The sequence below is a fragment of the Pseudochaenichthys georgianus genome, chromosome 24, assembly GCF_902827115.2.
Source record: "Pseudochaenichthys georgianus chromosome 24, fPseGeo1.2, whole genome shotgun sequence".
Classification (NCBI taxonomy): Eukaryota; Metazoa; Chordata; class Actinopteri; order Perciformes; family Channichthyidae; genus Pseudochaenichthys; species Pseudochaenichthys georgianus.
In genome coordinates, this window is record NC_047526.1 from 16,141,198 (window position 1) to 16,167,079 (window position 25,882).

Here is a 25,882-nt window from a genome sequence, read left to right on the forward strand (position 1 = left end):
CCTTCATTTTAAGTCTACAACAAGTCAATATAGATTATTACATTAACAGACCTATGTCATTACATTTCTCAAATTGTTGACAAAATGTAGACGTATTTTTTCTGACGAATTTTTACTGCGCTTTCACTGTCACTTTGGGATGCACCAAATACAATTGGACTTCTAGTAAGAATATTTTTACGAGATTCAAAATAAATAATAAAATATGTTTTTTTATATTTAAAACGTTATATTATACAGGTATTTCATCAATTGTAAAATATGTGTTGGCAATTATGCTGTGTGCTATTTATTCCTTACCCGCGTAATATGAACCACCCCCAGCTGAAACCGAGATGGTTTCGCCCATAAGGATTGTTGCAATGCCTCTTGATGGGCCACTAGATACACTGAACACAGAATGGCTTGACGGCCCTGGTACATCTGCTTTCTCTGCGATTTTATCTATGAGTTTCCTCCCTCGCCTCATTGATTTTTCATCAGCAAATATAGGAGGCAGAAAAAACAAGCCAAACCACAAAAGTGCAACTGTCTCCCCTCATATTTGGAGAGGTTTTGACATCGGCTCTGCGACGCTGTGAGGTTTGCAGGAAGCAACTGCACCTTTTATCCCGAAACTTCATCTGGTTACGCTCATGAAAACAGTTACCTGTACACGTTGAAACTCAAATATTACAGTAGGTGGTTTTAAGCTATCAAACATTTTTTTTAAACTAGGGGAAGAGAATATTTTAACGCCAAAAACGGAGGTGCAATTACTTAACACTTGCAACATGGCTGCTGCGGGGACAGCAGTGGGAAAAGTTTGACACTGACGTGGGAGAAGTTTTATGCGAATGCTAGTTGGTACATGAGTTGTTGGACAGATATTAAAGTCGTCAGCAGCCTCCTCCAGCCTGGCAGCTCTTTACGGACTTACAAACAAGTGGATAAACCGTGTGAAGCATCCTCCTCCTCTGTAGTCACCGCCGACAGTCACTGCAGAGACTTTGTGGGGATCTGTGGTGTCTTCTTCTCCATCGGAAAGCTGCAGTGGCGTTCAAGGACTCAGGCAGCAGGCTGTGTTTCGAGCTAAAATGCATTTTTCCATACCCGAAACGGAGGTTCGCTCGGGAGAAAATGGATCAACCTATGTGGTGAGCATGATAATGTGTGGTTTTGTTTTACCTGCTTTCACCTAGCAGTACACGCTGGCCTCAGCTGGCCACAGGTTGGGCTAATGTCAATGCAGCAAGAGTGCTGATGTTTACTGTTGTAAAATATATCATAGTATCAACACTGGTGCATCACCACAGGCCAAACCACTGCCAGTGCCTAATGCAGTAAAAACATGATTTCACTTCTAAATCATCTATACTTAGACTACAAAATGCTTATTTGTTTAATAAATACAATTACTGTGTTTCATAAGAATACTCCCCAGACACTTGTTTTAGAGATTTAAAGGGACAGGGTTTTAAAAGAAGTTGAGTAAAAGTATTTTCCACCTCTTATACATTCTTCCTTGATGAAATGTAATTCTGTGAGGCCATTGAATGTATCATTTGGACAGTAACCCCTGTTCCTCATCATGATTCAACACTATTGTTGGCATTTATCTGGTTGATGTTGTAATGTGGCTCCATAATGTTGATTGCTATGGTGTTGGCCATAATTGACATGTTTTCATTTAGTTTCAAAATCACCTGAAGAGACTCTGCTTCATCACCTCAGACACAAGAGTCCTTTTATTTTTTTACAGGTTTGAGTCATGATGAATTCTCTCTGAGATTTGACAAATGCCCCCATTCCATCATAACCTTCTTCTTGTTTACTGCCACAATTCTTTAACATTATTGTCAAGTCTCCAAACTAACAGCATAGAGTTGTTGCGGGGACATTGTGTGTTTCTTTCATTTGATTCTCTTGCCATTGTGTTTAAAAGGTCCTACTTTCATTGCCTTGGGACGTTGGCAGACATGCTTTGTTATGTTCTGAGAGTATAAGTTATTAAGGTTGTGTAATGATTGCTGTAGTGAAGAATCATAGATCTAAAAAAGTGTAAAGTTGTGTTTATCTAACAGATATAACACTTTAATACCAGTCACAGTAAGTCAGGATCTTTATAGTCTATGGTCAGGATAAACTGCCCATGCTTGGCATTATTTATTAAAACAATTTCTCACAAGTCAAAATATTATCTTATTTTCTTGTGTTGCTTGAATGTTAGCTCAGTTGTTCTAAACCTTAGGTCAGAGGACCCCCATGACTTATTTGAAGAGTTCCAGGGTTCCCTAGAAAATAGACAATCATTGATTTTCTCTATTTAATGCCCTATAGAAGTGAGGAGGATGACTTTTGTGGTCGTAGGTTTCACTTCCTCAACTGTAATGCTGATCAAGCAAGTTAAGCTAAATATAGAACTCTGGTCTTAATCATATCCAACAAACAAAGTCTTTTCACATGGTGGTCTCTAAAGCTTAATCTTATCAAATCCGGGTCTGTGGCGCTAAAAAGTTGGGAACCTTACACATTATTGGTGTCCGTGTGTATATTCCTATAAACTAGACCTGAACAAAAGTCATTACGTTGCCAGGAAACAGCTTGGACGGCTTGGGATCAAGTGTATTTCCTGTCAATTATTGATATGATGTGAACAACCACTACAAAAACAAATCATCTTAGATCCGTTTTTGAATATAAGGTCCACAATTACATAAACAAATCAATTGTATCAGATGTTTTATAGAATGCACACACTCTGATATTCACCAGCTGGTTTGACATAACATCTGTAGCATCTGATTTCCATGTGAGATCACACTGGCTGCTCTCAGTTTTCACTCACCCGTGAAGGGCTGTTGTCCATCTTGACTCCATGTGCTCTAAAGAGGAAACTAACATTTTAATTATTATTGAATGTGTCTGTGTGTTTAGTGTCCCTGCTGCTTCACGAAAGTCCAAATTAGCTTTGGATAAAAACAAAGTTATATCCATTGTCTCGAAATATTAAAAAACTGATTTTATATCCCAAAATATAATTTAAAGTAATATAATTCATGTTTCATCCATATTGTTCTGCAAAAACCTACTTTTGTATTTCAAATCCCAACTAATGGATGACAAAATTCAAATGTTTAGGACTTTTTTTCTACATGTTGACCCTGTGGGAACTTAAAAGCAAAACAATTTGTGTGCACCTCCGCTGGCAGCCCTGTGACTGTCACAGCGACCTTCCTGTACCCAGCAGACAGGAAGGGACTTTGCTTGATTATAATGCTGAGGGATGGGATATGTACCTTGGAACCAGTAAGCCACAGAATCTGCCGAGTTTGCACACTGCCTTTTGCAATAACAAGTGCTGCAGATTTTTAAACATGGTGCAAGCACAGACATATCTATTTAATTGTTCAGTGCTCATACTTCCTCTTGTATCTTTCTGTGGTTCACATAGTGTTTGTGGGTGTGTAAAATAGACTTTGGTGCAGCTTGAAGTGGTCATGACTCATTTACTTTGGACGAGGAACAGGTCAGGACTCAGATTAACAGGTTCATTTGCCTCCTTTTAAATGTTTAGAATATTTGGAGTTTATACTCAACAGCATGCGATATAAACTGAGTGACTCAGAGGTTATTCTTAAAAAGTGTCAAATAAACATGTATTAGAATTCCTTTGACTGAAATAGCTTTCCCCCACCATTATGTTGTTATATGTTGTGAAAGGCACTAGCGTAGACACTTGCAATCACGAAAAGAGTAAGGCTTGTGAAGTAACTCCAGACTACAAAGCTAGACTTATTGAATATCTTTATCAGGTCAAAAACATAACGCCCTGTTGAATTCTAGTTTTGTTTTTCAATAAAAAATGTCTTTGGCCTCACAAATGCCCCTTTCACACAAACGCGTTTTCAGCTCCGGCTCGGAGCTGGAGCCTGAAAAGTACCGGTTTTTCCTGTTCACACCGCAGAGGCGCCGCCTCTTAGCTCCGGAATCCGGTTCACTTCCAGCTCCAAAAAATTGTCGGTCTAGATGCAAAAGCTTCGGAGCTAAGAGGCGGCGTCGCTTACGTCTCTCTTACGTCGAGGCGGGGGCAGGGGCAGATTCGTCGTTGAAGTAGATGCTGAAGACCACAAAGAAGTCTTGCATTTCGCATGTGATGTTTGTAAAGTTCCAAGTAAAGTCGTCCCTTGTAAAGTCGTCCGATGCCTTCCATTTCGTTTCGTAAGAGGATAACCAAAGCGAACAGCGCTTCAATACAATCGGCCATTGTTGTTGTTGTCGATACGAGGGATATCCGCGCGGTTTGGATTTTATGAAGCAGGCATGTAAACGGTGACGTTATGACGCAGCAGCGACAGCTCTGGGCGGTGTGAACAGAGCGGGAGCAGAAAAGGGAAACTGGAGCTGAACCAGAAAAGCTCCCGCTCGGAGCTAGAAAAGGAAAAGCGCTGGTGTGAAAGCCGCAAAAGAGATTAGACTGGGATACAAAGTGTACGAAAGAACAATAGATAATAGTGTTTGTATTGTCCCTGAGCTAAACTGCTTGCGATTCACAAAAAACATAGGGATATTTTGTTCTGTTATCAAACGGAGCCAAACCATTCTGCATACTCATTCTTCCTTCCTGCCTGGATACTGCCTCCACAGTCACACACATCTTTCAGTGAATTCGTTGGCCTCCCTCCAGATCCTTCAGTTATCCTCTTTCCCTCGAGAAGTTTCACTTTGCACTTTGTTTAGCTGCTGATTGGTTTTGTAGGTCAGCAACAGCAAGTGCCTGCAACCGTTTGTTCAGTAATGTTTCTCAGGAAGCTGATGTCTCTGGAAATGCGAGAGCAAGTATTATTGTAAATAACAAAATGGCAGTTTTATTTACTGTAGCCGGAGGCACTATGTTTTCTGATTGTCCGTGCGTTCTTCCCATTCTTGTGAATGCTATCACTTAGGAACATATGCAGGGAATTTCCTCACATTTTTTACCACTTGGACTTTAGGAAGAACCTAAGTAAGGTCACTGTGACTTCGCATCCATCTTATTCTTGTGATGATAATATATCAGAAGTGCCTTGTTGGAATTTCCTTACATCTGGCACATTTACTTTGGACCGACACGGATGTAAACTGCAACGGAATGCTTGTCGGAGCCTTACAACCACAAGACAATATTAGTGTCTTTCAATTTTTTCCATAAAAAAAACAGCAATATGTACTACCAAAAGTAGAAAAGAGGATTAATCATCTTCATGTCGTATGTATTTCTTTTTCAGGAGGTGATGGCAGCCACTGATTGTTTCACAATATGTTGACAAAAGCCCTCTTGGCAGGCTTTGTGCATGAGTTATCGTCAATAGATTCTGCGGTGGAGGCATTTCTGTTTCATGTTTCTTTTTAGGGATTTTATCAGAAAAAAGGAAGAGGATTGGAATAACAGTTAACAGGCTTGTGGTACCTTGTGAAACTCACAACATTCTTTTAGAGTTCAAGAGTTCTGTTCTGTAAGCGAGCCTGTGTTTGGGCCAACTTAAAGGATATTGCTCTCTTCCTGAGGACAGAACTGAAGTATCACTTTGTTATTTGTGTAGGATAGTATCATTTTCAGAGCTTATTGAGGCATCTGACGTTGGAAACACAATGGCAAGCAGATATTTCAACTCCTGATTCTAAGTAGTGGTTTTTGGCGGGGGTCTTTTCAGTGATTTCTCTGTCTGTAAAAACAAACAAAGGGGTGTCTAAGGGAAAGGATTAAAGATTCCCCATGTGATCTTCGCTCAGCGTCTGCAGTATGAAGAGAAACTGATTTGATTGTAAAGTCAGTAGGGTTTAATATAATCCTTTTCACACTTCATTTATTAGCTCAATGAAATGATAAATTGAAAAAGGAAGAGTGAGAAAACAGAGAGACGAGATGAATTAAGATTGAGTTGTGAGGGAACTTATCTTGTATTCAAGCTATAGGAAGTTAACTGTTTTATGGTTGGTTTTATTTCTGCAATGACTTTATAACCTGGGAAATGCCTCTGAATAAAGTCCAGTCACTTTGGCGTGATGCAATGACACGTTTTATATTGATTTAACCCCATATTCAAAGACAATTTAATATCTATATTTCCTTTTTAAGTCAATCTACGCCTATCTATATATAGTTTATTGTTTTGCCAAGCTTTTCAGACGAGTCGACACCAGATTTGTGTCCCGTCTCTCTCCTCACATTTGACTTTCTCTATCCCACAGGCCTACAACATCCATGTGAACGGTGTGCTGCACTGTCGGGTACGCTACAGTCAACTTCTGGGCCTCCACGAACAGGTAAGGCCTCAGCCATCACAACAAACCCTGCGCTGTTAGTGTGCGTCAGACCAGAAGAGACTTGTCTGCTTGTGTGGACGCTGTTTAAATGCCAACACATCCACCCTGTGTGACCTTTCTCTCGTCTTTGTAGCGCTCGGTCGATACTCCGGCCTCCCATCACTTTGAATCACGACCACGGTGGCTTGAAGTCTTGTGCTGTTATTACTTGGGTCCAAACTATTGCTTGTAAATAGGCAGCATTGTGGAAGGAGGTTAGAGGGGGCGGGCGACATGGAAGGAATGTCCCTGGCCTTTCTCTTGGTTCACCTGCTCGGAAAATCAACTTAATCTGAGAGAGAAATGTTGTTGGACAGTGTTGAGTTGCCTGCTCTGAAGCATTTTATAGTCTCTGCCTCAGGGAAGCATTTTATAGTCTCTACCTCAGGGAAGCCTCGCAGAGAGCTGGAGCTATTTGTCAGTGCTGTTATTCATCAATGAGTTCAGCATCTACTTGTTGTGTGTAATGCTTTAATTGAAAATTGACTTACTTGTGAAATTGCTTGACTTGAGAGAAATATTCACATTTCTGTAAGAGATGGATTTATTTCCTGGACTTCTAGCTGACTTCCTGTGAGCTCTCTGTATGCCACAGCATATACTGCATTATAGAAGTGCCCAGTGTCCTGTTTTCATACATTAATAAATAAGCGAGCAAAGGCCAAACTTTGCTATCTCTGTCCTCAATTCGTTGCTATCTAGTCTGACAGTTGCCGTTGCCTGGCAACAGGGTGGTAAGAAGTCACACTTAAATCTTCAACAACCGACCCAGGGGGGCTTCCTGTGGAGCACGCAAGATCCCAAAACTACCTGGTGATTACCCAGTTTAATGCTGAAAAGAATTGAATGTAGATTGTTGTAACTGTTGTTTTCTGTTATATAAAGGTCTGTAACAAGGTCACACTTCTACCAGAGCTTAACATAAACAGTGAAAACAAGAAGAGTTCTGCTAAAAAGAAGCCGTACGAGTGCTTATTTATTTCAACTGTTGGTAATCTGACTCATCTGTAACCGTTGCTTTGTTTCTGAGAGCTGATTTGTATGTGTGACTGGTGCTAGCTCTGGTGTACTGAAAATACAAAGGGCTGTATGAAGGGATCAAAATCACCTCTCCTCCTCCAGCACCCGCTGTGCAGCCCCCCCGCCATCCCATAAGTGCAGGACCTGAAGGTTTTATAGCGAGAGAAAAATATGTCTTTGTGAATTCCTAATGATGAGTGGAGCTTTCGCATGCAGTGACAGACAGGTTGAATTGAAACCTCATTGAATGTGTGATTTTTAGATCTGAGTGTGAGGGCTCGGTTAAAGACTCCCTCGGATCAAAGCTACCAGCCCTAGGATGATTTAAAAAAAATATATATATATATATATATTTAAATGGGAAGAAATTAGTCAAGAAGCTGGAAGACAAAGTCAACTTGGAATGACTAGACGTTCAGGGTTCCAGATGTGTCTGTCTGTGTGTGTGTATTGCACGGAAACTCCACCAGCTAGTCATTGAAACGGGGCTTAAAATAAACCTGTGATTCATATCAAACAGCATGGATGTACCTCCTGGAAAAATGAATCCAAGACTCTTTCATTAAAGAGACTGCTGCTCTCCACTGAAGTGTAATCATATAAACTCTTCACACATGGTCTCAATTCAAATACAAATGAACTCAACCATCTGACTCTTCACCAAAATAGAGAAAAAGCTCAGGTTGTAAAGCCATCCTCACCTCCAAACGTGTGTTTTGTACCAACAGATCAAGAAAGAATATGGCAGCAACGTGGTACCTGCTTTCCCTCCAAAGAAGATCTTCACTCTGACTCATGCTGAGGTGGAACAGAGACGAGAGCAGCTGGAGAAATACATGCAGGCTGGTAAGTTATTCATGCAGAATGGACTTCTTGCAGATGGCTTGTATTGCATTTCACGTCATTTCTGGTGGAATTTAAATTCCAGCTACAATGTGGTTGTTTTCGTCAGTTTTCAATTCAGCTACCATTCTTTTCTTCATTGCAGTACACATACAAACACAGCACAAACACAATTTCATTGACATGTGTGTGTCTGAATAGGTTAGCTCTGTAGCTGCGGGGAATCCAGCCATAGAGTGGTCTTTTAACGCCACATAAAAGCATTAACGTGTTTCACTAAAGAGCTGAGGATCTGAGCCAAAGCCTCACTAGACAGAGTTATGCTGACACACCTGAAGGAAAGAAATCCCCCACTCAGGATTTCAGACCTTTTTAGAGTTTTTAAAAGTTTAATGGGTTTGGAGTCTCCAGTGTTGATGTGCCACCTCCAGGGATACATACTTAGCTTCTCTGTGAATTGTAGTTTAGAACGAATAATTGTATCATGAGACTAGTGATTATGTTTTGTAAACATTCCTTTTGACAGCTTTAAAGCTTTCCTTGAGAAAGCCTTACACGTTCCAGAGCCCAATTGGAGTTATTTTTATCCTGATCTGTGAGGTTTCTCAGCATATTTCCTCAATTTTTGTAAACAGGTCAAAGGGTGAACTTATGCATAAACACACACTAATAAATGGAACTGGCAGCAGTGCAGAGGGTTAGTTTTAATCCTCTCAAGCACTGGCCGTTACAGAAGAACAAGGAAGCGTTGTTCAAGTGTGTATTTGCTCATAGTCTGGGAGCATACGCACACAGGGTGTTCTTGGCCACAACTTCACTTGGTTACATCATGGCTTCTAACATAGTTATGGAAAATGAACTGCCACAAACACAATCTGCTGTGACGCAGATGGCTCAGATTTCTGACATTGTGTCAAAGGGTTGGACTAATAACACACACACACACACACACACACACACACACACACACACACACACACACACACACACACACACACAGACACACTTAGTCATACAGTGTCATACAGATAATTTAATGCTACCTCGATAGCAAACTAGATACACATGAGCAGGAGTTCAGATAAGTGGTTCATTTCGTCTTTTGTTTACCAAATCTGAGGAATACATTCTGATGTTACTTGCTTTGAATCATTAACAGTTCATTTAACCTGAGCCAGAAAGAAAATAAAAGTAATCTGTAATTAAGCTAAATTGCCTTGGTAACTGTTTTGAAAGGCCAAACCCATTTCAAAGGAACATAATAAAGGTGTGTGATAAGAATTGGGAAATTGCTTCCCCTGAGGAGATTCATGATAACAAAGCTGCATTATCAATTAAAACCATAAATATCCATTCATAATAATACTAATTATGTTTTATGTGCTTTTTTACAGTGCGTCAGGATCCCTTGCTCGGAGCCAGTGAATTGTTCAACAGTTTCTTAAGGAAAGCCCAGCAGGTTAGTTGTGTTTCTTTAAGCTACTGTACTCTTCTTGCATTAGTGTTGCTTCACTGTGGTCAACAGGCTGTGTCAGGGCGTGCTCCTTAAACCAAAAGGATGATGCAGTTATTTCTGCATGACTAGTCATTGCTGTTGGCAATGCGGTGGAGTAAGGTAGCTGTGTTCTTACCGTTTGACGCAGTTACAGGCAGCATGTTGTACTCTTATCTCGGGTTGTGTAAGATCTTCCCGTAAAGCAAGTTGGTTCGATGTGTCAGATTCAGTTTGTCAGAGATGAAAATGAAGGCGCATATGAACAGTGTGTGGGCGCTGGATCCTTTGGAGAGATTTTATCATAAAAAAAAAGATATAAGCCACCTAATGAGTCAGCCCCCCAGATTTGCCAAAAAGCTTTTTCTGCTGTAAGACACAAGCTTTATAGTCTTACTTGTCAACATTGTGAACCCGGAAATGTACCCCTAAGTTTTATGATAGAAATGTAAACATAAATTGCATTAATTAGCATCAACTAGCAGATGTGGAAAATAGCTAGCAAATGGCTTGGCCAAGTTGGCCAATTTTGGGGTGGTTTGAGAAAATGCAGGATGTTGAAGGACATTTTTAGGATCCAAAATGAAAGAAATCGACCCAAAGCTCATCTTAATCAGCCCACCAGGAATACAAAATGGTCACTTTCGGGTTAAAACTGCCATTTTTGATCCTGGAAATGTCTTAAACTGATTCAACATACTGAAAAACCTCCAAAACCACTCCATAATTGTCCAAATCGGCCAAGCAATTTTTTTTAAATATTGTCTGCATATGCTAATTAATGCAACGTATGCTAGTTTAGCAAATTGTCAAAGATATGCAAGTTAGCATCCGGCAGTTTCTATGGGCTCGGGACTCATACTATACATTTCTAACAAAAAACGTTGGGGTACTCAACATTTCCGGGTTCACAGTAAGACTATGAGCTGGCAGATAGACTATTATTGGCTGCCTGATGGAAGGATTATTTCAAACGGTGTGTCAATTAACTATTCAGAATTGGTAGCTAGGCGGGTTTGTCATCATTCAAGCTGTGATCCGCATCGCCAGGAGGATTTTAATCCAATAACCTTCATGGACACACTCTGACACTGTCAGCAGCCACGTCACACCCCCTGTCTTCCTTTCTCATTAGAGTCTGTGTTTGACTCTCCCCTCCCAGCCTCATGTACAGCAGGTGCAGAATAATATATGAGTAGATGAGTTACCTCCCGGGGTTGTCATTTCATCGCACCTTTAGAGGCAGGGATGTACTTGGAAGACCCCCCGCTGAGGGAACAGGGAAGATGAGAGATGATTTTGCAGTGGTGGTGGTGGGACACTGCCTGGGGACCGAAGCTGGGTCATCCATTTCTTATTATCATCTCAGAAGCTGTTATTTAGAGTCTTGAAATATTCATAGGGTTTGCCGGTTTATTTTTCTTGCTTTGTTATTTATTGATTTTGTGTTTTCTTTTTTTTTTCATCGTCGGCCTTGTTCAGTTAAAGAATAAACACACACTAACACACACACAGATACACATACATACAGACAGCAGCAGCAACTAATGAATACACTCATTAATTTCTGTGTGAACTGAGAGGAGTGAATAAAGAGACTGTAATAATATGTTGATTATAGAATTCAGTGTTTCCCCTAGGTTTACTGCTTTGGGGGGGGGGGGGGGGGGTTGGCAATGGGATATATATTTTTTTCAATCAATCAATCCGGAACGAACCCTGTGTCCCTCATACTGCTCATATCGCTCTTTTGCAGCCATGTTAGAGAAACGCGGATTTTTGGTCCTTAGCTTAAAAAAAAAAAAAGACGAGGCGGAGCTAATGCCTGATCAGAATTCTACCGGAGATAAAGTTAAATTCTGATGTGATAAACATGCCATCCTGTTCTAAACCACATCAAAGATTATATCTGAAACAGTATGGAGCTCAAATGCTTTTTCTCTTGCGGGTTTATCACAAGGTGAGTTCCTTTTTTTTATTTCCTGCTTTTTAAACACATGTGCTCTACACCAGGGCCCTTTCTCATTTCTCTAACTCCCCTCCTCGACTCCCCTCCTCGACTCCTATCCTCGAGACTTAGACCCGCCCACAGGAGATGCGAACGAAGGAGTCGAGGAGGGGAAGCAGCAGGCGGTTAGAGAAATGAGAACTCCTCTCCTCTGAGCGGTCATCTTAAAGAGACGTCCATCAATGATGACAGGAGGCACAGCAGCCCTCTGTCTGAGGGACAGATGTGTTCATGATGACTTATATATTTACTTTTAATTCATTCACAGTGCGGTATAATGAGACAATAACAGGCTACAGATGCGGGGACACACACATACACACACACATATATTTATATAAATATATACAATTTCAGAATCAAACGGAGCACTCTCATAATAACGTAACACTATCATAGACTGGATATATCCCCCCCCTCTCTCTGGTCGCTACAATGAGGGAAATAAATTACGGGCCAAAAGTTTTATTTACAAGTATTAAAAGTAAGCAGAGGACACCAAACCAACTGAGACCTGTCTGTCCGCCGCACTACGCACTGTACAACACACACCTACACACTGTACGACACACAAACCTACACACTGTACCACACGCACCTACAGCTCCTAAAGCATAATCAGGCTACAGCCGTTGTGTATTTTATTATTTGAAGCACTAAATGGTTTTAGAAAAATATCGACTCTTTGTTTGTAGTTATCTACTAAACTAAAGCAAATAAAGAGAGTAGGCCTGTTATACTGAGTGATATATATTATACACACTGCTCTGCTTTCTGCACGGACCTCACAGCTGTTCTCTCTGTAAACATCGCGTTGCGATGAGAGCAGTTAATAAAATAATATCCAGGGGATGCATGCAGAGCTGTCTGAGATAAGTCCGGCCGTGCGTCACGACTCTTTGAAACATCTCTGTTCCCGGAAATGCATCCCTGAAGGAGCCGTGGAGGACCCATCAGTGTATCCTCGGTTAGAGCTCCTCCAGAGAGCCTCCTCGATGCTCGATCCTCGGTCCTCGAAGTGCATTTAGAGAAATGAGATGTCCTTCAACATGGCGCGCTAAAATTAATTTCCGGGTCACTACCGGAGGACCGAGGAGTCGAGGAGGGGGATTTGATTAAATGAGAAGGGGCCCAGGGGTTCCCAAACTTTGCCATGCCAAGGACCCCATATAGCATTATCCTCTGGCGGGGACCCCCCCTGTTGCAATTTTAATTTTTAAATGATGAGTACATTATGATGGAAAATATGACAAATTAATCATACAGCTTAATACATTTCTTAATATATATTTGTATTAATAATTAATAATCAGTTTTTTTGTATTTATCTTTTGTTTGTCATTCATTACATTGATTGTGTCTTCTGTTATAAACATTATTAACACAATATTAAACAGTAATATCAACCGTAAACATATTTTAAAGGATTTTTAAAGTGATTTCTGTCTTTATAATATTATATAATTTTGAAGAGTAATATGAACAATTAACATATATTTTTAGCATTTTTTTAAAGCTATTTATATATAATATTCAACAGTAATATTAACAATAAACATATTTATATTCATATATATATATATAAACAACAATATTTGCTAAATCCATGCTCTCATCCAGCTGCAGAGCTAGCTCTCACTTGCTCCAAAAGCTGAGCAGATACTCAGTTTCACTCTCAGTAGCGGCAGCTCAATTCTGATTGGCTTGAAGGGCGGTCGTGTGATTTAAAAACAAAATAATAAAATATTAATAAATATTAAAAGATTGGCATCAAAGGACACATAGATTGATAGATATGCAGTTATTAATAACATCTAATAAAATAAAAATAAATTAACTTTAAAAAAAGAAAAAAATTCCCCTTTCCCTCAAACTTTGCGTGACCCCCCTGGCGGCCCCCCACTTTGAAAAACACTGCTCTACACTACAGGCTAGCTCTGAGTGTTAGCTAGGCTTGCTAATGTAAACAAAGACGAGATTACGTCCAAAACACGTCAGGCATTGTTTCTGATAGCAATTTTCTGTGGGTCCGCTGCCGATTTGACGTCGGATCAGCAGCAAATCTGTATCCGCTCGTTGTTTGGTTGTACCCCTGTTTTTAAATGATTTGGGTACGGAGGAAAAGAAAGGATTTTATTTTCTGACGCTGCGTGAGTTCCCCGACGCACCAGGGACATATATTAAAGATATATTATAAAAGACATCACAAAGTGCATTTTGCATGATAGGTCCCCTTTAATGTATATTTTCTTGTGTCTGACGCGTTGTGAGAATGAACGTGCATATATATTTACTTGTGTGCGCGAGGCGAGCGTGACATGCATTGCAGACCGCAAGTTAACCGCAGGTTTACCTTGACTTTCTAATGCCATTTTTGCCAAGGTTCAAGGCATTGGCTACAGACAAACAGTGCCATTTCTCCCACTAGTTCAAGCCATCATACTGTATGTATGTATTGAATGGGTGTGTATACAGGGGCGCCGTTTACCGACAGGCAAGTGCTTGGACCAGAAGGGGGCCCCCAAATAAAGTAGATTAATCCAATCCAATCCAACTTTATTTATATAGCACTTTAAAACCTCCAGACCAAAGTGCTGTACAGAGAGATACATAAAATATATCACTCTGCTCACAAAACATTAAATAAATAAATACATTTAAAATAAAAGATACAAACGCAAAACAAACCAGAATAAACATAACAATTTCAAAATAATTTTTAAAGAAGATTAAGAAGGTCCAGAGCAACGACAACATGAAACACCCTTTAATGTACTGCAACGACATGTCGGGAAACCCCCTCAAGGGGGTAACAAAAGGGTTTGAGTACCCCTGCGGTAGACCATCTCTTATTTTGTGTATTTCCTGTCTGACTGAAATCAATATTATATTCCTGTTTTGCGATTGAATTAACTTTTCTCTATGAAAACGATTGACTGGGCAGATCATCTCGTTGGTTTTTATCTCCACTGGAAAATTGTCTCGTCTTTGAACTGCCCGTATTTCTTCCGACTCGGTGTGATTTTGTTGTCGACCAATAGGAATGAAAACACGTAGATGACCCGTGAAGCTGAAGGAAAGCCTGTTTGTTTTGTGTGGTTCCCACAGGAGACGCAGCAGATTCCCACAGAAGAAGTCGCTCTAGACATCTGCCTTTCCAACGGTCAGAAGGTCACAGTCAACATTCTGACCTCAGATCAGACGGAGGACGTCCTGGATGTGAGTGTCTGTTTAAGAAAACTGTTTTCAGCCAGCACTCCACACGGTTTATAATTTGTAGAGATTGAAAATAAATAAGAAAAGAAGTGTGTTTAAAGGTGCGGCCAAAGTGCAACATGGCCCAATGTTTCTATCCAGTTCTATAAACAGATGAACCCCTTTTTAAAGGGATAGTTCAGGTGTCTTGAGGTCTAATTGTATACGGTAGCTAGCTATAGCTATTGAATGATCTACATTTAATAAGAGTCAGCATGCCTAAGTTTGGAGAGGTTCAAAGGAAATACTGCACAGAAGTGAAGCAATGTACTGCTGTGCATGGTGACATCAGCTAAATATATTGTATCTGCCTAAAAGAAAGCCAACCTTCTGTAAGTCAAATGTATATAAGTCTAAGTTTACAGTATCTTTCATTATTTTACAGCTTTAAATTCTAGACCGACAGCCCTTTGCTACGAGTAGGGAAGATATTATTTAAGCTCTGGCCAAATCAACCAAACACCATTGGGGAAAACCCGGTGTTTGCTGCTGTACTGAATAAATAATACATTTCATTTATATAGCACACTTTTAAAAACAACGTCATCTCAAGGTGCTTCACAATGCTATAAGGAGAAAATAATAAAACAAATAAAATAAAAAGTTGAAAGAGGGATCAGTCTGTTTCCCAAAACTGGGGGCTAGCCAACCGACATCTACTATAGATAAGGCTCTGACTAATATGGATAAATACCTCTTCAAAACATCTCAACCGTCCCTTTAGTATAAAAGAGGAACGTGTATGTATATATATATATATATATATATATATATATATATATATATATACATACATATATATAGTAAATAATCGTCTTTAGTCCATAGATACCATAATGATGTTTACGATATTATTTTGTGCTGACATCTTGATAAGGGAACATCCTGTGAACCTTTGCAGTTTGATCTCTGCTGTTTGTAACAGTGCTCACAGAAAAACTCATCAAAAATCACAACACTAAGTAAGGGTGTACAAACAAAAGAGAAGCAGACACCAGTTCCAATTCCTTACATTTCTTCTTTCTTTAGGTCAGATAGTGATGATCAACTTTTTTTGTACTTCCTCTTCAACTCTGCTCTTTATTGACCAACATAAACACACACAGAACAGCAGGCACAGTAAACAAGCTGCTGTTTTATCAGGATGTCCTTGTTCTGCTCTTGGCTGTAAATCTAGTGTGTTTTCAAAGTGAAAGTGAACCACAGTTTACATCGGTTTACCACACCATGGCTATTAACACACAAGGTTTTGTTCATTATTTGTTGTGTATTTTTTAAACCAAAGGCTCTTGATGAATGGACTTGTTTTACATTGCAACACACTGTTCCCTTAATCTTCATTTATTTCAAATCTTTGACTATAGAGTTGCTTGGTTGTATAATAAGGACATATACTGCTATTTGACTGCTTTGAAATGATCAATCTGATTGGCCAAAACAAATGATGAGGAGTAGGACATTGAATTGAAACCCTTATTATCATGACTGTTAATTTATTTATTAAAAAGGGCTAACACTTTCACAAAATAGACAGTGTGTAGAAAAGTATGAGGGAGTTGCTTGATATTTTTTTACGATGGCAAAGTATGATTTTGTTTTATTTCAGCTTTTTATCTACTGAATATCACTGAGCTTAAATCCTATCTGTCTTGAAACACTTTCACCTTCATGTTTTAATTCTCTCTCTTCCCTCTCTGTGGTATGTTTCTTCAGGCTGTTGCAACTAAGCTCGACCTTCCAGATGACCTTGTTGGTTACTTCAGTCTCTTCCTCGTCCGTGAGGGTGTGGATGGAGGGTTAACATGTAAGTCTCACCAAAGGTTTCAAGGAAACATTTGATCATCCGTTGATTATTTAGAGTCACCCTGGAATGTATTTTCACAAATGACTGAAAAGGCATCTCAAGGGCTTCAGGTTTTCTTTTTTTTTGGCACATTACCGTTGGAAACCAAATATTGCTTATCAAAGTGAACTAAATTTGGTAAATAATGAAGGTTTTAACTACCTGATCAGCCGAGCCAAGGACCACTCTCAGAAGACTCACCAAACACACCGTAGTATTCTTACAGAGAAACAGGAACTAGGACATAGAATAAAAAGCTATTACATGTATTAGGTTGAACTGAAAAACAAGTTATTGGTTAACCAAAGGGAATGATGTGCTGTATTGTCATGCTGTTGATGTTAGTGTTTTTTCTCTCTAAATTCTTCAAAATAAGACGTTAAGATTTAGCTCTGGCAACAATCCAGCAGCTCTGTTTATCCGTCTCACAGTTTGAATTTAAACTGTAGTTTAATTAAAAAGGAAGCGGCTTTGCCCAGAGTGGCTTCCTGTATCGGAGTTCCTTCTCTATCTCTTACTTGAATACATCATTTATTTATTAACTCTCCAGAAGCTCTGAGAGCTTACCAGGCTGTGTGCAATGTTTGCAGACTAACTTCTACTAAATTAAGTCATTTTTACAAAAAATACTGTACGAGGGTTCTACAATTTTAGCAGAGTTCTCACAGTTGTTTGCACTACAAACATTAAAGTGTAAGAACCAAATGTTATCCTTGATTTATTTCCACCAAAAGGTCTTCTACCACGGTCTTGTGCCGTTAATAATGTAAGTATTGCATACAAACATAGAGGCGGACAGAAAAAATAGATGGTTAGATACTTTATTAATGCCTTTGGTTTTTGATTCCGTTGCTGTAGCATTGAAGTTACCCAAACAACTTAGAGAGGCTCAAATGGGCTGATGAAAAAAAAATACTATTTGGTTGTATGACACCCACCTGTATTTGCTTACTCTTTAAATGGCCATTTTATACAACATCTGAAGCATCTTGTTTTTGGCAATGCAGTCCAGCTGGCCACGTGTTACCATTATTTTTAACTTGTTCCTCACTTCCGGACTTAGTTAAACGTTGCTCTTTTTCTGCCAGTGTCCCAGCTAGAAAGGTGAAGGCAAGGCAAGGCAAGTTTATTTATATAGCACTTTTCAACACAAGGCAATTCAAAGTGCTTTACAAAAAATGAAAGACATTAAGAAAATGGCATTTAAAATCAGTCATTAAAAAGAAAAGCTAATAAAATAAACATTAAAAGAAAAAATATATGAAGTGTGAAGAATACTTCACCATTTGTGGTCTCAAGTCACTTTCTATCATGAATTACACCTCCCTAACTCTTCATTCCAGCATTCAGAAGCTGCTGACATATCTGTTGGTATCAGTGTTTCCGCCAGATCAGGGCTGAGAGGGCGTCCACTCCGAGAGCGGGGGTGGAGGGGGGGGTGCTTGAATTTTGACTTGAGCCGTCCCTTATAGATACTGTCTTTTTACGTTAGTGAGCCGGATCATTTGGCTCGGCTCTCTTAAAGCGCCAGCTCTTTCGGCTCCCAAACGGCTCTTCGTGTCACCACAGTTTACCACGGAGCCTCAGTATCGCCACTGCGAGGCTCTGGTGCTCGCAGCTCACGCGTGTGCTCAACTAGCACCGCTCATCCAAATCGCGCACGTTCCGTGTTGTCCTGTAGCAGGCACCGCCGATGTCGGGGAAACGATCTTCAATACTCCGAAAAGAATCCCACCAGACTTCTTTGCCCCCCCAACAGAGGGATGTCCTTGTCCTTTTTCCTTTTCGTCATTTCAAGCGATAAAAACTCTCGATCTTCTCTTGAATTATTAATATTTTTGGACGCCCTTATTCAGCTCGGGGCGCCCTGAACTCGAGCCGAGGGCAAATGACGGCAAGACGCCCCCCCCCCCTGGCGGAAACGCTGGTTGGTATGCACTTGTGTGAATGCAAATCATAGTAGTAACATCTGCATTTGTTGTCAAAAGCAACATCACAGTAGCACAGGCACAAAGCTTTCCACTTCAAAATATTTCACTTTCCAATCCCTCTTTATTCCATTTCATCACAACAACATCATGGTCAAATCTCCCCCCCCCCCCCTCCCCCCCAGTCCCAAAGAGTCTCCTCTCGTCCTTCATCTGCCAAATCCTTCCCCTCTCCTTGCGCCAAATCCATTGCGGGCTAAGAAATGGTGCCAGGTGAACTTGGAGGAATCTGTAAATATTGCAGGCATGTTGTATAGTCTTGGCACAGTATAAATCCGAAACTCTTGAGTGGTATAAAAAAAACAAAGGCCCATGTGTTGAATACGACGCGACTACCAGAATAAATCCGGAACAGCAGGCTGCGGATCAAACCAAACTGCCAGTGGGTGTGTTGACATAACAGGATGGCGAGAATAATTCAATTCCTCTCTGACAGGCATTCATTCTCCAGACATCTGTGGGCAAATCAATGTGTGCTGTAAAATAGGCATAGACATGTCAAGAAGAACCAGCATGCGGTCTGAAATCGCATGCTTCTTATCTGCATTTTTAGGGTTGTTTTGACGATTTAGTCCGCCTGCCAATGTTCCAAAAACATTTTAAGCATTCAGTTTATCTGTTTTTTTTATTCTACAGAGATATCCAACATCAAACCAACCAGCATGTGGTTCTGTTCCTGTGCACAACATCTCTGCCCATAAATGAGTAAACAGACTTTTACACCCTAATGGCAAATTAAAGTGCTGTTTAGTCATCAGGTTTGTGGTGTTTTGCACATTTATTGATGCCTGAACACACGGCATTAGAAAGTACCTGAGAGCTCCTTCACTCTCCTCAAGGAACAGGCCGCACTGAAACAGCTGCAGATTAGGGACACACACACACACACACACACACTTGCAGCCTGTTACTTTTTTTCCTTCACATTTGAATACTCAAACACACACTTACACACTAAGTTTGTTTCCCTCTGGGACCTATCCAGATGGAGTTCTCCAATCCCTCGTTGTTTGTTGTTACCATCATTATCAGAATGTCCTTGGAGCTGCACTTCCTTACTCTCTTTCTTTCTTTCTTTCTTCCTGTTTTGTTCCCTCTCAGTTGTGCGGAAGCTGCAGGAGTTTGAGCTGCCTTATGTATCCATTACCAGCTTGCGGAGCTCTGAGTTTCACATACTCCTACGGAAAAGGTAACCCACCACCTGCTCGCATGTTCTTCTCAGAGCACTGTGCTGTAATTATAGCACGGATTCATTGTCCCCATGTGTTATTTATCTAATCCTGAAAAGAAGCAGGGCAGATATTTCTGTTTTGGTAAGCAGCACATTACCACATCTGTGTACTTTGAATCAGTCAACCAGTAAGGCTCTATTTTAATTCTGGGTGTTTCTTATTTCAGTCCTTATCTGCAGTGAGGCACTCGCTCCTAATGTCTCAGAGCAACAGCCACAGGAAGCTTCACCATCTTCTACAAAGTGGCAGCTAATTGCAAAAGAGACTGGAGTTTACCATTTATTTTGCCAAGGATAATAGTCGGCATGAAAAGAAAGGTGGTGCATTTGCAAAGTCAGGCTTAAATCTGCTGTTACTGCAGCAAAGTAGTTGAAAATACACATACTTGTTCATCTTAATTGCAATATAAGTGTACTCTCATTGCAATCTTCAATTACTGTCTGTAAACTGACAATAGCCTACAATAACCAGAAGTTTAGCCAACAAACAAAAAAGCTATCTGCCAAGTATCCGTAAACTGTAAAGAAAAAACAGGAAAAATGGAAAGTTAATGGATAATAAATGTCACTTACTGATGTAAAAATGGGTTTGTACTTACATTTAGTCATGATAATTTATCTAGCTAGGGATTTTGGCTAATATCGTTCAGCTTATAGCTTCTTTATTCGTCATCCTTTTATCCGTTGACTAATTTACTCCCATTATATTGAAACGTTTCTTCAATGATCTTTGACAGATAAACAGCCTAAAATATATCAGATATGTTTGATGACTCGACATAGAGCTAGCTTGAAAGAGTGAAGAGAAATTAACAGCCTCAAAAATTCCCATGAAATTCAACCACCACCAAATTTAACATCCAATATAGTCTCTTAACAAACATTAAACAATGTAAAAGTATTTCTTTCATGAGGACTCTTCAGTGTTGAAAATAGATTTGAAGGTGGCTACAATGGAGCAAGGAGGGTGGGTGGCGCCATCAAGACTTGAGAACTGTTTTAAAACCTTTGTTTCACACCCAAAGCATCCCAAGTTGTATGAAACATGACTCATTCTTTACTTTTCAGTCTTAAACTAACCAACTAACCACCAGCAGAGCACACATGGTGTATTTAAACAACCGTTTCTTAGGTTTTACAGTAAAATCCCCTCCTTGTTGTTTTTTTTATGGTTCATTTATTTATTTTAGGAAAAGCTTTACAGTTACAGATGAAAATGCACTCCTTTGCCTGGAAATGGGCTTCTGTCATCAAGAGCTCCGTGTCACGTGTCATGTTCCTGGGTGGGCCACCCACACAAACACTGCATGGTAATGTGGCCAGAAGTTAGTGGCTGCTCCCCTCCTCAACATAACATTTTTCTACTTCCTCGTGTGTCTGTTCTTTCGTCACCCTGCCTCCCGCTGACTGAGGTACACAGGATGTTTACTTTCTTTCTGCCTCAAGGAAAGTCGGAGTACTCCTGACCTAGTTTCTGTGCAGAGTGTAGAGCAGCCGGGAAAGAATGAATGTAGAACTAACAAGTGGAGGTGGAGCAAAAACAGACCCCCAGTGTATGAGGTCCAGGGGAGGATCAGGTCCAGGGGAGGATCAGGTCAAAATGAACTAAAAAGCCCTTCTTGGCTAAAAGTGCACGATTGAAATGAATTTTCCAGTGAATTTACATAACTTGTGCGCATGTGTAAGTATTTATGAAATAAAAGCAGGCATATGAATAGTAGTGGCCTTTTTTTAAATGTTAAGGTCAGGTGTAATATGTACTTGTACATTTATAATGCATGAGGTTGGGCTAATGAACATTAAGGGAATTTAAAATAAATACCTTATTTCTCATTTGGGGCTTAACTGAAACTAAAGCAGCAATATAAAATCGTTTATCTCCAACACATCTTCCACTTCTACCCCCCCCCCACCTTTCCAGATCCTTTCTCTCTAATAACCCTTCTCTCTTGTTACCTACTTTAAATTGCTGATGTTGTCAGCATGCTTCACATCCACTTGAATAACTTCCACTCACAGCCCCTTTGTCATGCAATTACCACAAGTTAAATTGATCAATGCAATGAGATTCTAGCCAGCTAACCTGGACAACAATCATTTTAAATGCATGTCCGAAACCACTGTTAGTTAAATAAAGGCATTTCCCTTACTTATATTAAGATGTAATAAGCAACAGCACCGAAAGTCAAAGTATCTTAAATTGCTAAATATAGCCTGAATATATGTTTCTTCAGATCAGATTTGGGTCATTTACACTCATGTTCTCAGTTCTAAGCCCTCATGCATTTTTTTTCAACGTCACGCTCTACTCAGGCTGCCCTCCGCTGCTCACACCTCTCCATGCATCGAAGTGCCAGCAGGAGCCCCCTGCCCTATAAACTCTATACAATCTCACTGGGAGACCGACTGTCCTTCAACATCTATAGGAAATAGGCTTTGAATTAAATGCTCTTAAAATGCTATAGTATGTCACTGACATTAAGTGGCTTGAATGTAGTCTACAAGTCACTCACTTCACAGATTAAATTATATTATTTATTTATTTTCTGATACACTACAGGAAGTAAGACAAAAGAAACATTATTATTTGTATTTATTTTTCACAGGACATGCAGACAGAATCATATGTTACTATATATTACTTGTGGTAAATAACCAAATATGATTGTATTTTCATGGAGTCAGACTCTTTAAGTCACACTAACAAATCTGCAATGTTCACTCTGCCACTTTGTAATTACTCATTTAAATTAGAAAATAGATTTGTAATGCGTGACGGTGCCTTTTCTTCCTGCAGCTACTGGGACATGTCGTACGACGCTGACGTCATGGACAACAGAGTCGGCCTGAATTTGCTATACGCCCAGGTAAGAGGTTTCATAATGTCCGTAAACCAGACACTTGTTTATTTCCAGCTGCTGAAAGGCTCTTAAAAATTATGTTTTTATGACATTTTGAGACCAAACGGAACATTTATATTATATGTGATTGGATTTGTTTACATCTTTCATCTGATGTGTTTTATTGAGCTTGTCTGTTGCCGGCATCACACCAGGAAAACAAAATCAAGCACTGCTTCATCCTGGGCTGCCAAAAGCTTTTGTCCCTCCCCCGGGTCCCTCCATTATCTGATTGTGATGTCAGCTTGTTTTGACTTTGCAAAAAACCTCGAACCCTGTACGTCTTTATGCTTTTCTCTGATCCTTTTAAGAGCGCATTCCCTTTGTCGGCGGCAACCTGTTCTGTTGTATTAAGCATTTTTGGGGGCTGAGTATAGCAGACTAAATCAATGAGACATAAATAGTGTTTGCAGTATGTTTCTGTGTTACCTGCACTGTTTACATGAAGGATTAGGGTTTGGTTCCTCCCTAGTGTACAAAAGGAAACTCAAAACCCTGCTATGTTTAGGGCATCTGAACAGAAATATGAACTTTAGTTTGTTTGTTTTTGCTTCACCAGACAGTGTCTGACATTGAGCGAGGCTGGATACTCGTCAACAAGGATCAGCACAGGCAGCTGAAATCACTGCAGGAGAAAGGATCCAAGAAAGAAGTAAGCAAAGGGCAGCTCCTCTCCGTGGTTCTGCCTCACTTCAGTCCAACTAATACTCATCATTATCTTCGTCCAAGGATACATCTTTAGACCGTAGATAATAATGCGTCGAGTCATTCTGTCATGCAGTTGGCATCGTTCTTCCCCTGATATGAATGTTTAATCACCCCAATCCAGAGAACTCATTTTCTCAAGGGAATTGGTTTCTTTAGCAAAGTTAGTCTTCTAAAAATGGTTTTGTATGTTTTTTCCTCAGTTCATCCATCTAGGCCAGACTCTCAAATATTACGGCTATATCAAGTTCGACCCGTGCATCACCGACTTCCCGGAGAAGGGCTGCCAGGTCATCGTCAGTGCGGGCAACAACGAGCTCAACTTCCACGTCAAGCTGCCCAACGAACAGATGAAGGAGGGAAGCTTCAAGGTCACGCGCATGAGGTGTTGGCGAGTCACGTCTTCTGTAAGTGGCATTGTCTGTGCGTGACAGTGAGGAGGAGGGGATTCACCTTGAAGCGTGCCTGTTTCCCCCAACCGGTGAAATAAGGGAATTGGAATCCCTCCATGTTATTAGGAGACTACGAGCTGGCAGATTAGAGAAGCAGCAGCTTTGGCTGGAGTCCATTTCAAACCAACAAGCGTCTCCTGTCCCTGTTTACAAACTTCCTCTCACCACTGCAGCAGAAACAAATGTCTTTAGTCCTGCCAAGCATTCGTTTTTTACTCCTACGGCTCTCTAAAAGTGCTGACATCCACACCATTCATCTTCATCAGTCCAATTACCCGAACACGCAGCCCACACAAGGAGAGCGCTGCATCGATCGGCAGCCACACACACACACACACACACACACACACACACACACACACACACACACACACACACACACACACACACACACACACACACACACACACACACACACACACACACACACACACACACACAGCATCCTTCAGTCTAACTGATAACAGTCCATTGAGAGAAGGGAGTGTGATGGCCTGCAGGAGGGGAAAGACCTACCCATTTATACATCTCCACTAACGGCAAGAAATGAACAGACTCTTGCAAATAAAACCTTTAGAGATTTTGGGGGAAAGAAAAGATGGTTGTTTCACATGAGAAGTCTTATGTTTGACGCATTAGGCTACTTTAGAGCGTCACCTAGTAACTGTAATGATTAGTAAACAAGAGATGAGTCATGCTTGACTCAGCAGATGACAGTGATTGATTGAAGGGGTCTACACATCATAGGTTCGACAGCGTGATTAATCAATAGTGTTTTTTTAATTCAGAAACATTTCATAAACGGGAGGCTTAATTAGTTAGACAGCCAGGCATTTGTTTGGGAAAAACTGATGAGGTTTAAAATGAACGCATTTCCCCAATTTCAGATGTTTCAGATCATTGCCCTCATCATGGGGAGTACTACGCAGAGAAACATTCATAATGTCCTCTGGGCTTTCAAATTCTGAGAAAAGAACTGTGATGTGTTCAGGGTTATCTCAGCTTGGGCTTGGAACTTGAAACTACATTAGTTGTCTACAAAGTCAGTGTTGAAAACTGGTGCTGTGGGTTTTGAAGTGAACATATCTTACACACACTTTAACATGGCTTTAACGAGTCCCTAACCCTTACAGAAGTGCGTTATTGAATCACTGGATTACCCTTTTAAATTGATAATGTTTGACAGAGTAATTTAACTCTACGATTGCAGTTTTAGACCGAATGAATCAAAATATCCCTAATGGCCAACTACAAACGGCTCAAATTCACACCATAATGCCCAACAGAGTTGATCCGTCTTGAATTTCTTTTCCGCTTTCACCCAGACAAGTCGTCTTGAGAACAGACGGTTCCTTTTAAAGTCTGAACAATGTATTTTCACTTCTGTAAATCGCTGAGGAAGGCATTCCATGCAGCTCTACACATTAATTCAGCCAGTGTTTGAAAGACGATCATTTACAGACGCTAGAGAGCTCATTTACATAGAGATGGGGAACATAGTTCACTTTTGTATTGCATTACTGTTGGAGCAGCACAGTCATTACAGTTATCACAGAAGCGTTTATGAGTCTCCCAAAGTTCACTTGCTCCGAGATTCAGAGTTTATTCTCAAAGTCATTTTAATGAGCCCTTTCCAACAAACTCTTCAAAACAACCCCCCTCGCAGTTGATGCTTCACCCGGAAGAGCGTGTGTGTGTGTGTGTGTGTGTGTGTGTGTGTGTGTGTGTGTGTGTGTGTGTGTGTGTGTGTGTGTGTGTGTGTGTGTGTGTGTGTGTGTGTGTGTGTGTGTGTGTGTGTGTGTGTGTGTGTGTGTGTGTGTG

The 25,882-nt window shown here is 40.4% G+C and overlaps 1 protein-coding gene across 1 annotated transcript in view; it reads left to right on the forward strand.

The window, feature by feature from the left end:
• Positions 1-366: 366 nt before the first annotated feature.
• The window catches only part of snx17 (sorting nexin 17), a 29,415-nt gene continuing 3,899 nt past the window's right edge, over positions 367-25,882 (forward strand). Inside the window, exons 1-10 of the mRNA XM_034075668.2 lie at positions 367-1,136; positions 6,211-6,285; positions 8,073-8,190; positions 9,582-9,646; positions 14,796-14,906; positions 16,656-16,746; positions 19,875-19,962; positions 22,802-22,871; positions 23,464-23,556; positions 23,813-24,016. Coding sequence (XP_033931559.1) covers positions 1,077-1,136; positions 6,211-6,285; positions 8,073-8,190; positions 9,582-9,646; positions 14,796-14,906; positions 16,656-16,746; positions 19,875-19,962; positions 22,802-22,871; positions 23,464-23,556; positions 23,813-24,016 — 975 coding nt within the window. The 5' untranslated portion in view covers positions 367-1,076. The remainder of the gene's footprint in view (positions 1,137-6,210; positions 6,286-8,072; positions 8,191-9,581; positions 9,647-14,795; positions 14,907-16,655; positions 16,747-19,874; positions 19,963-22,801; positions 22,872-23,463; positions 23,557-23,812; positions 24,017-25,882) is intronic.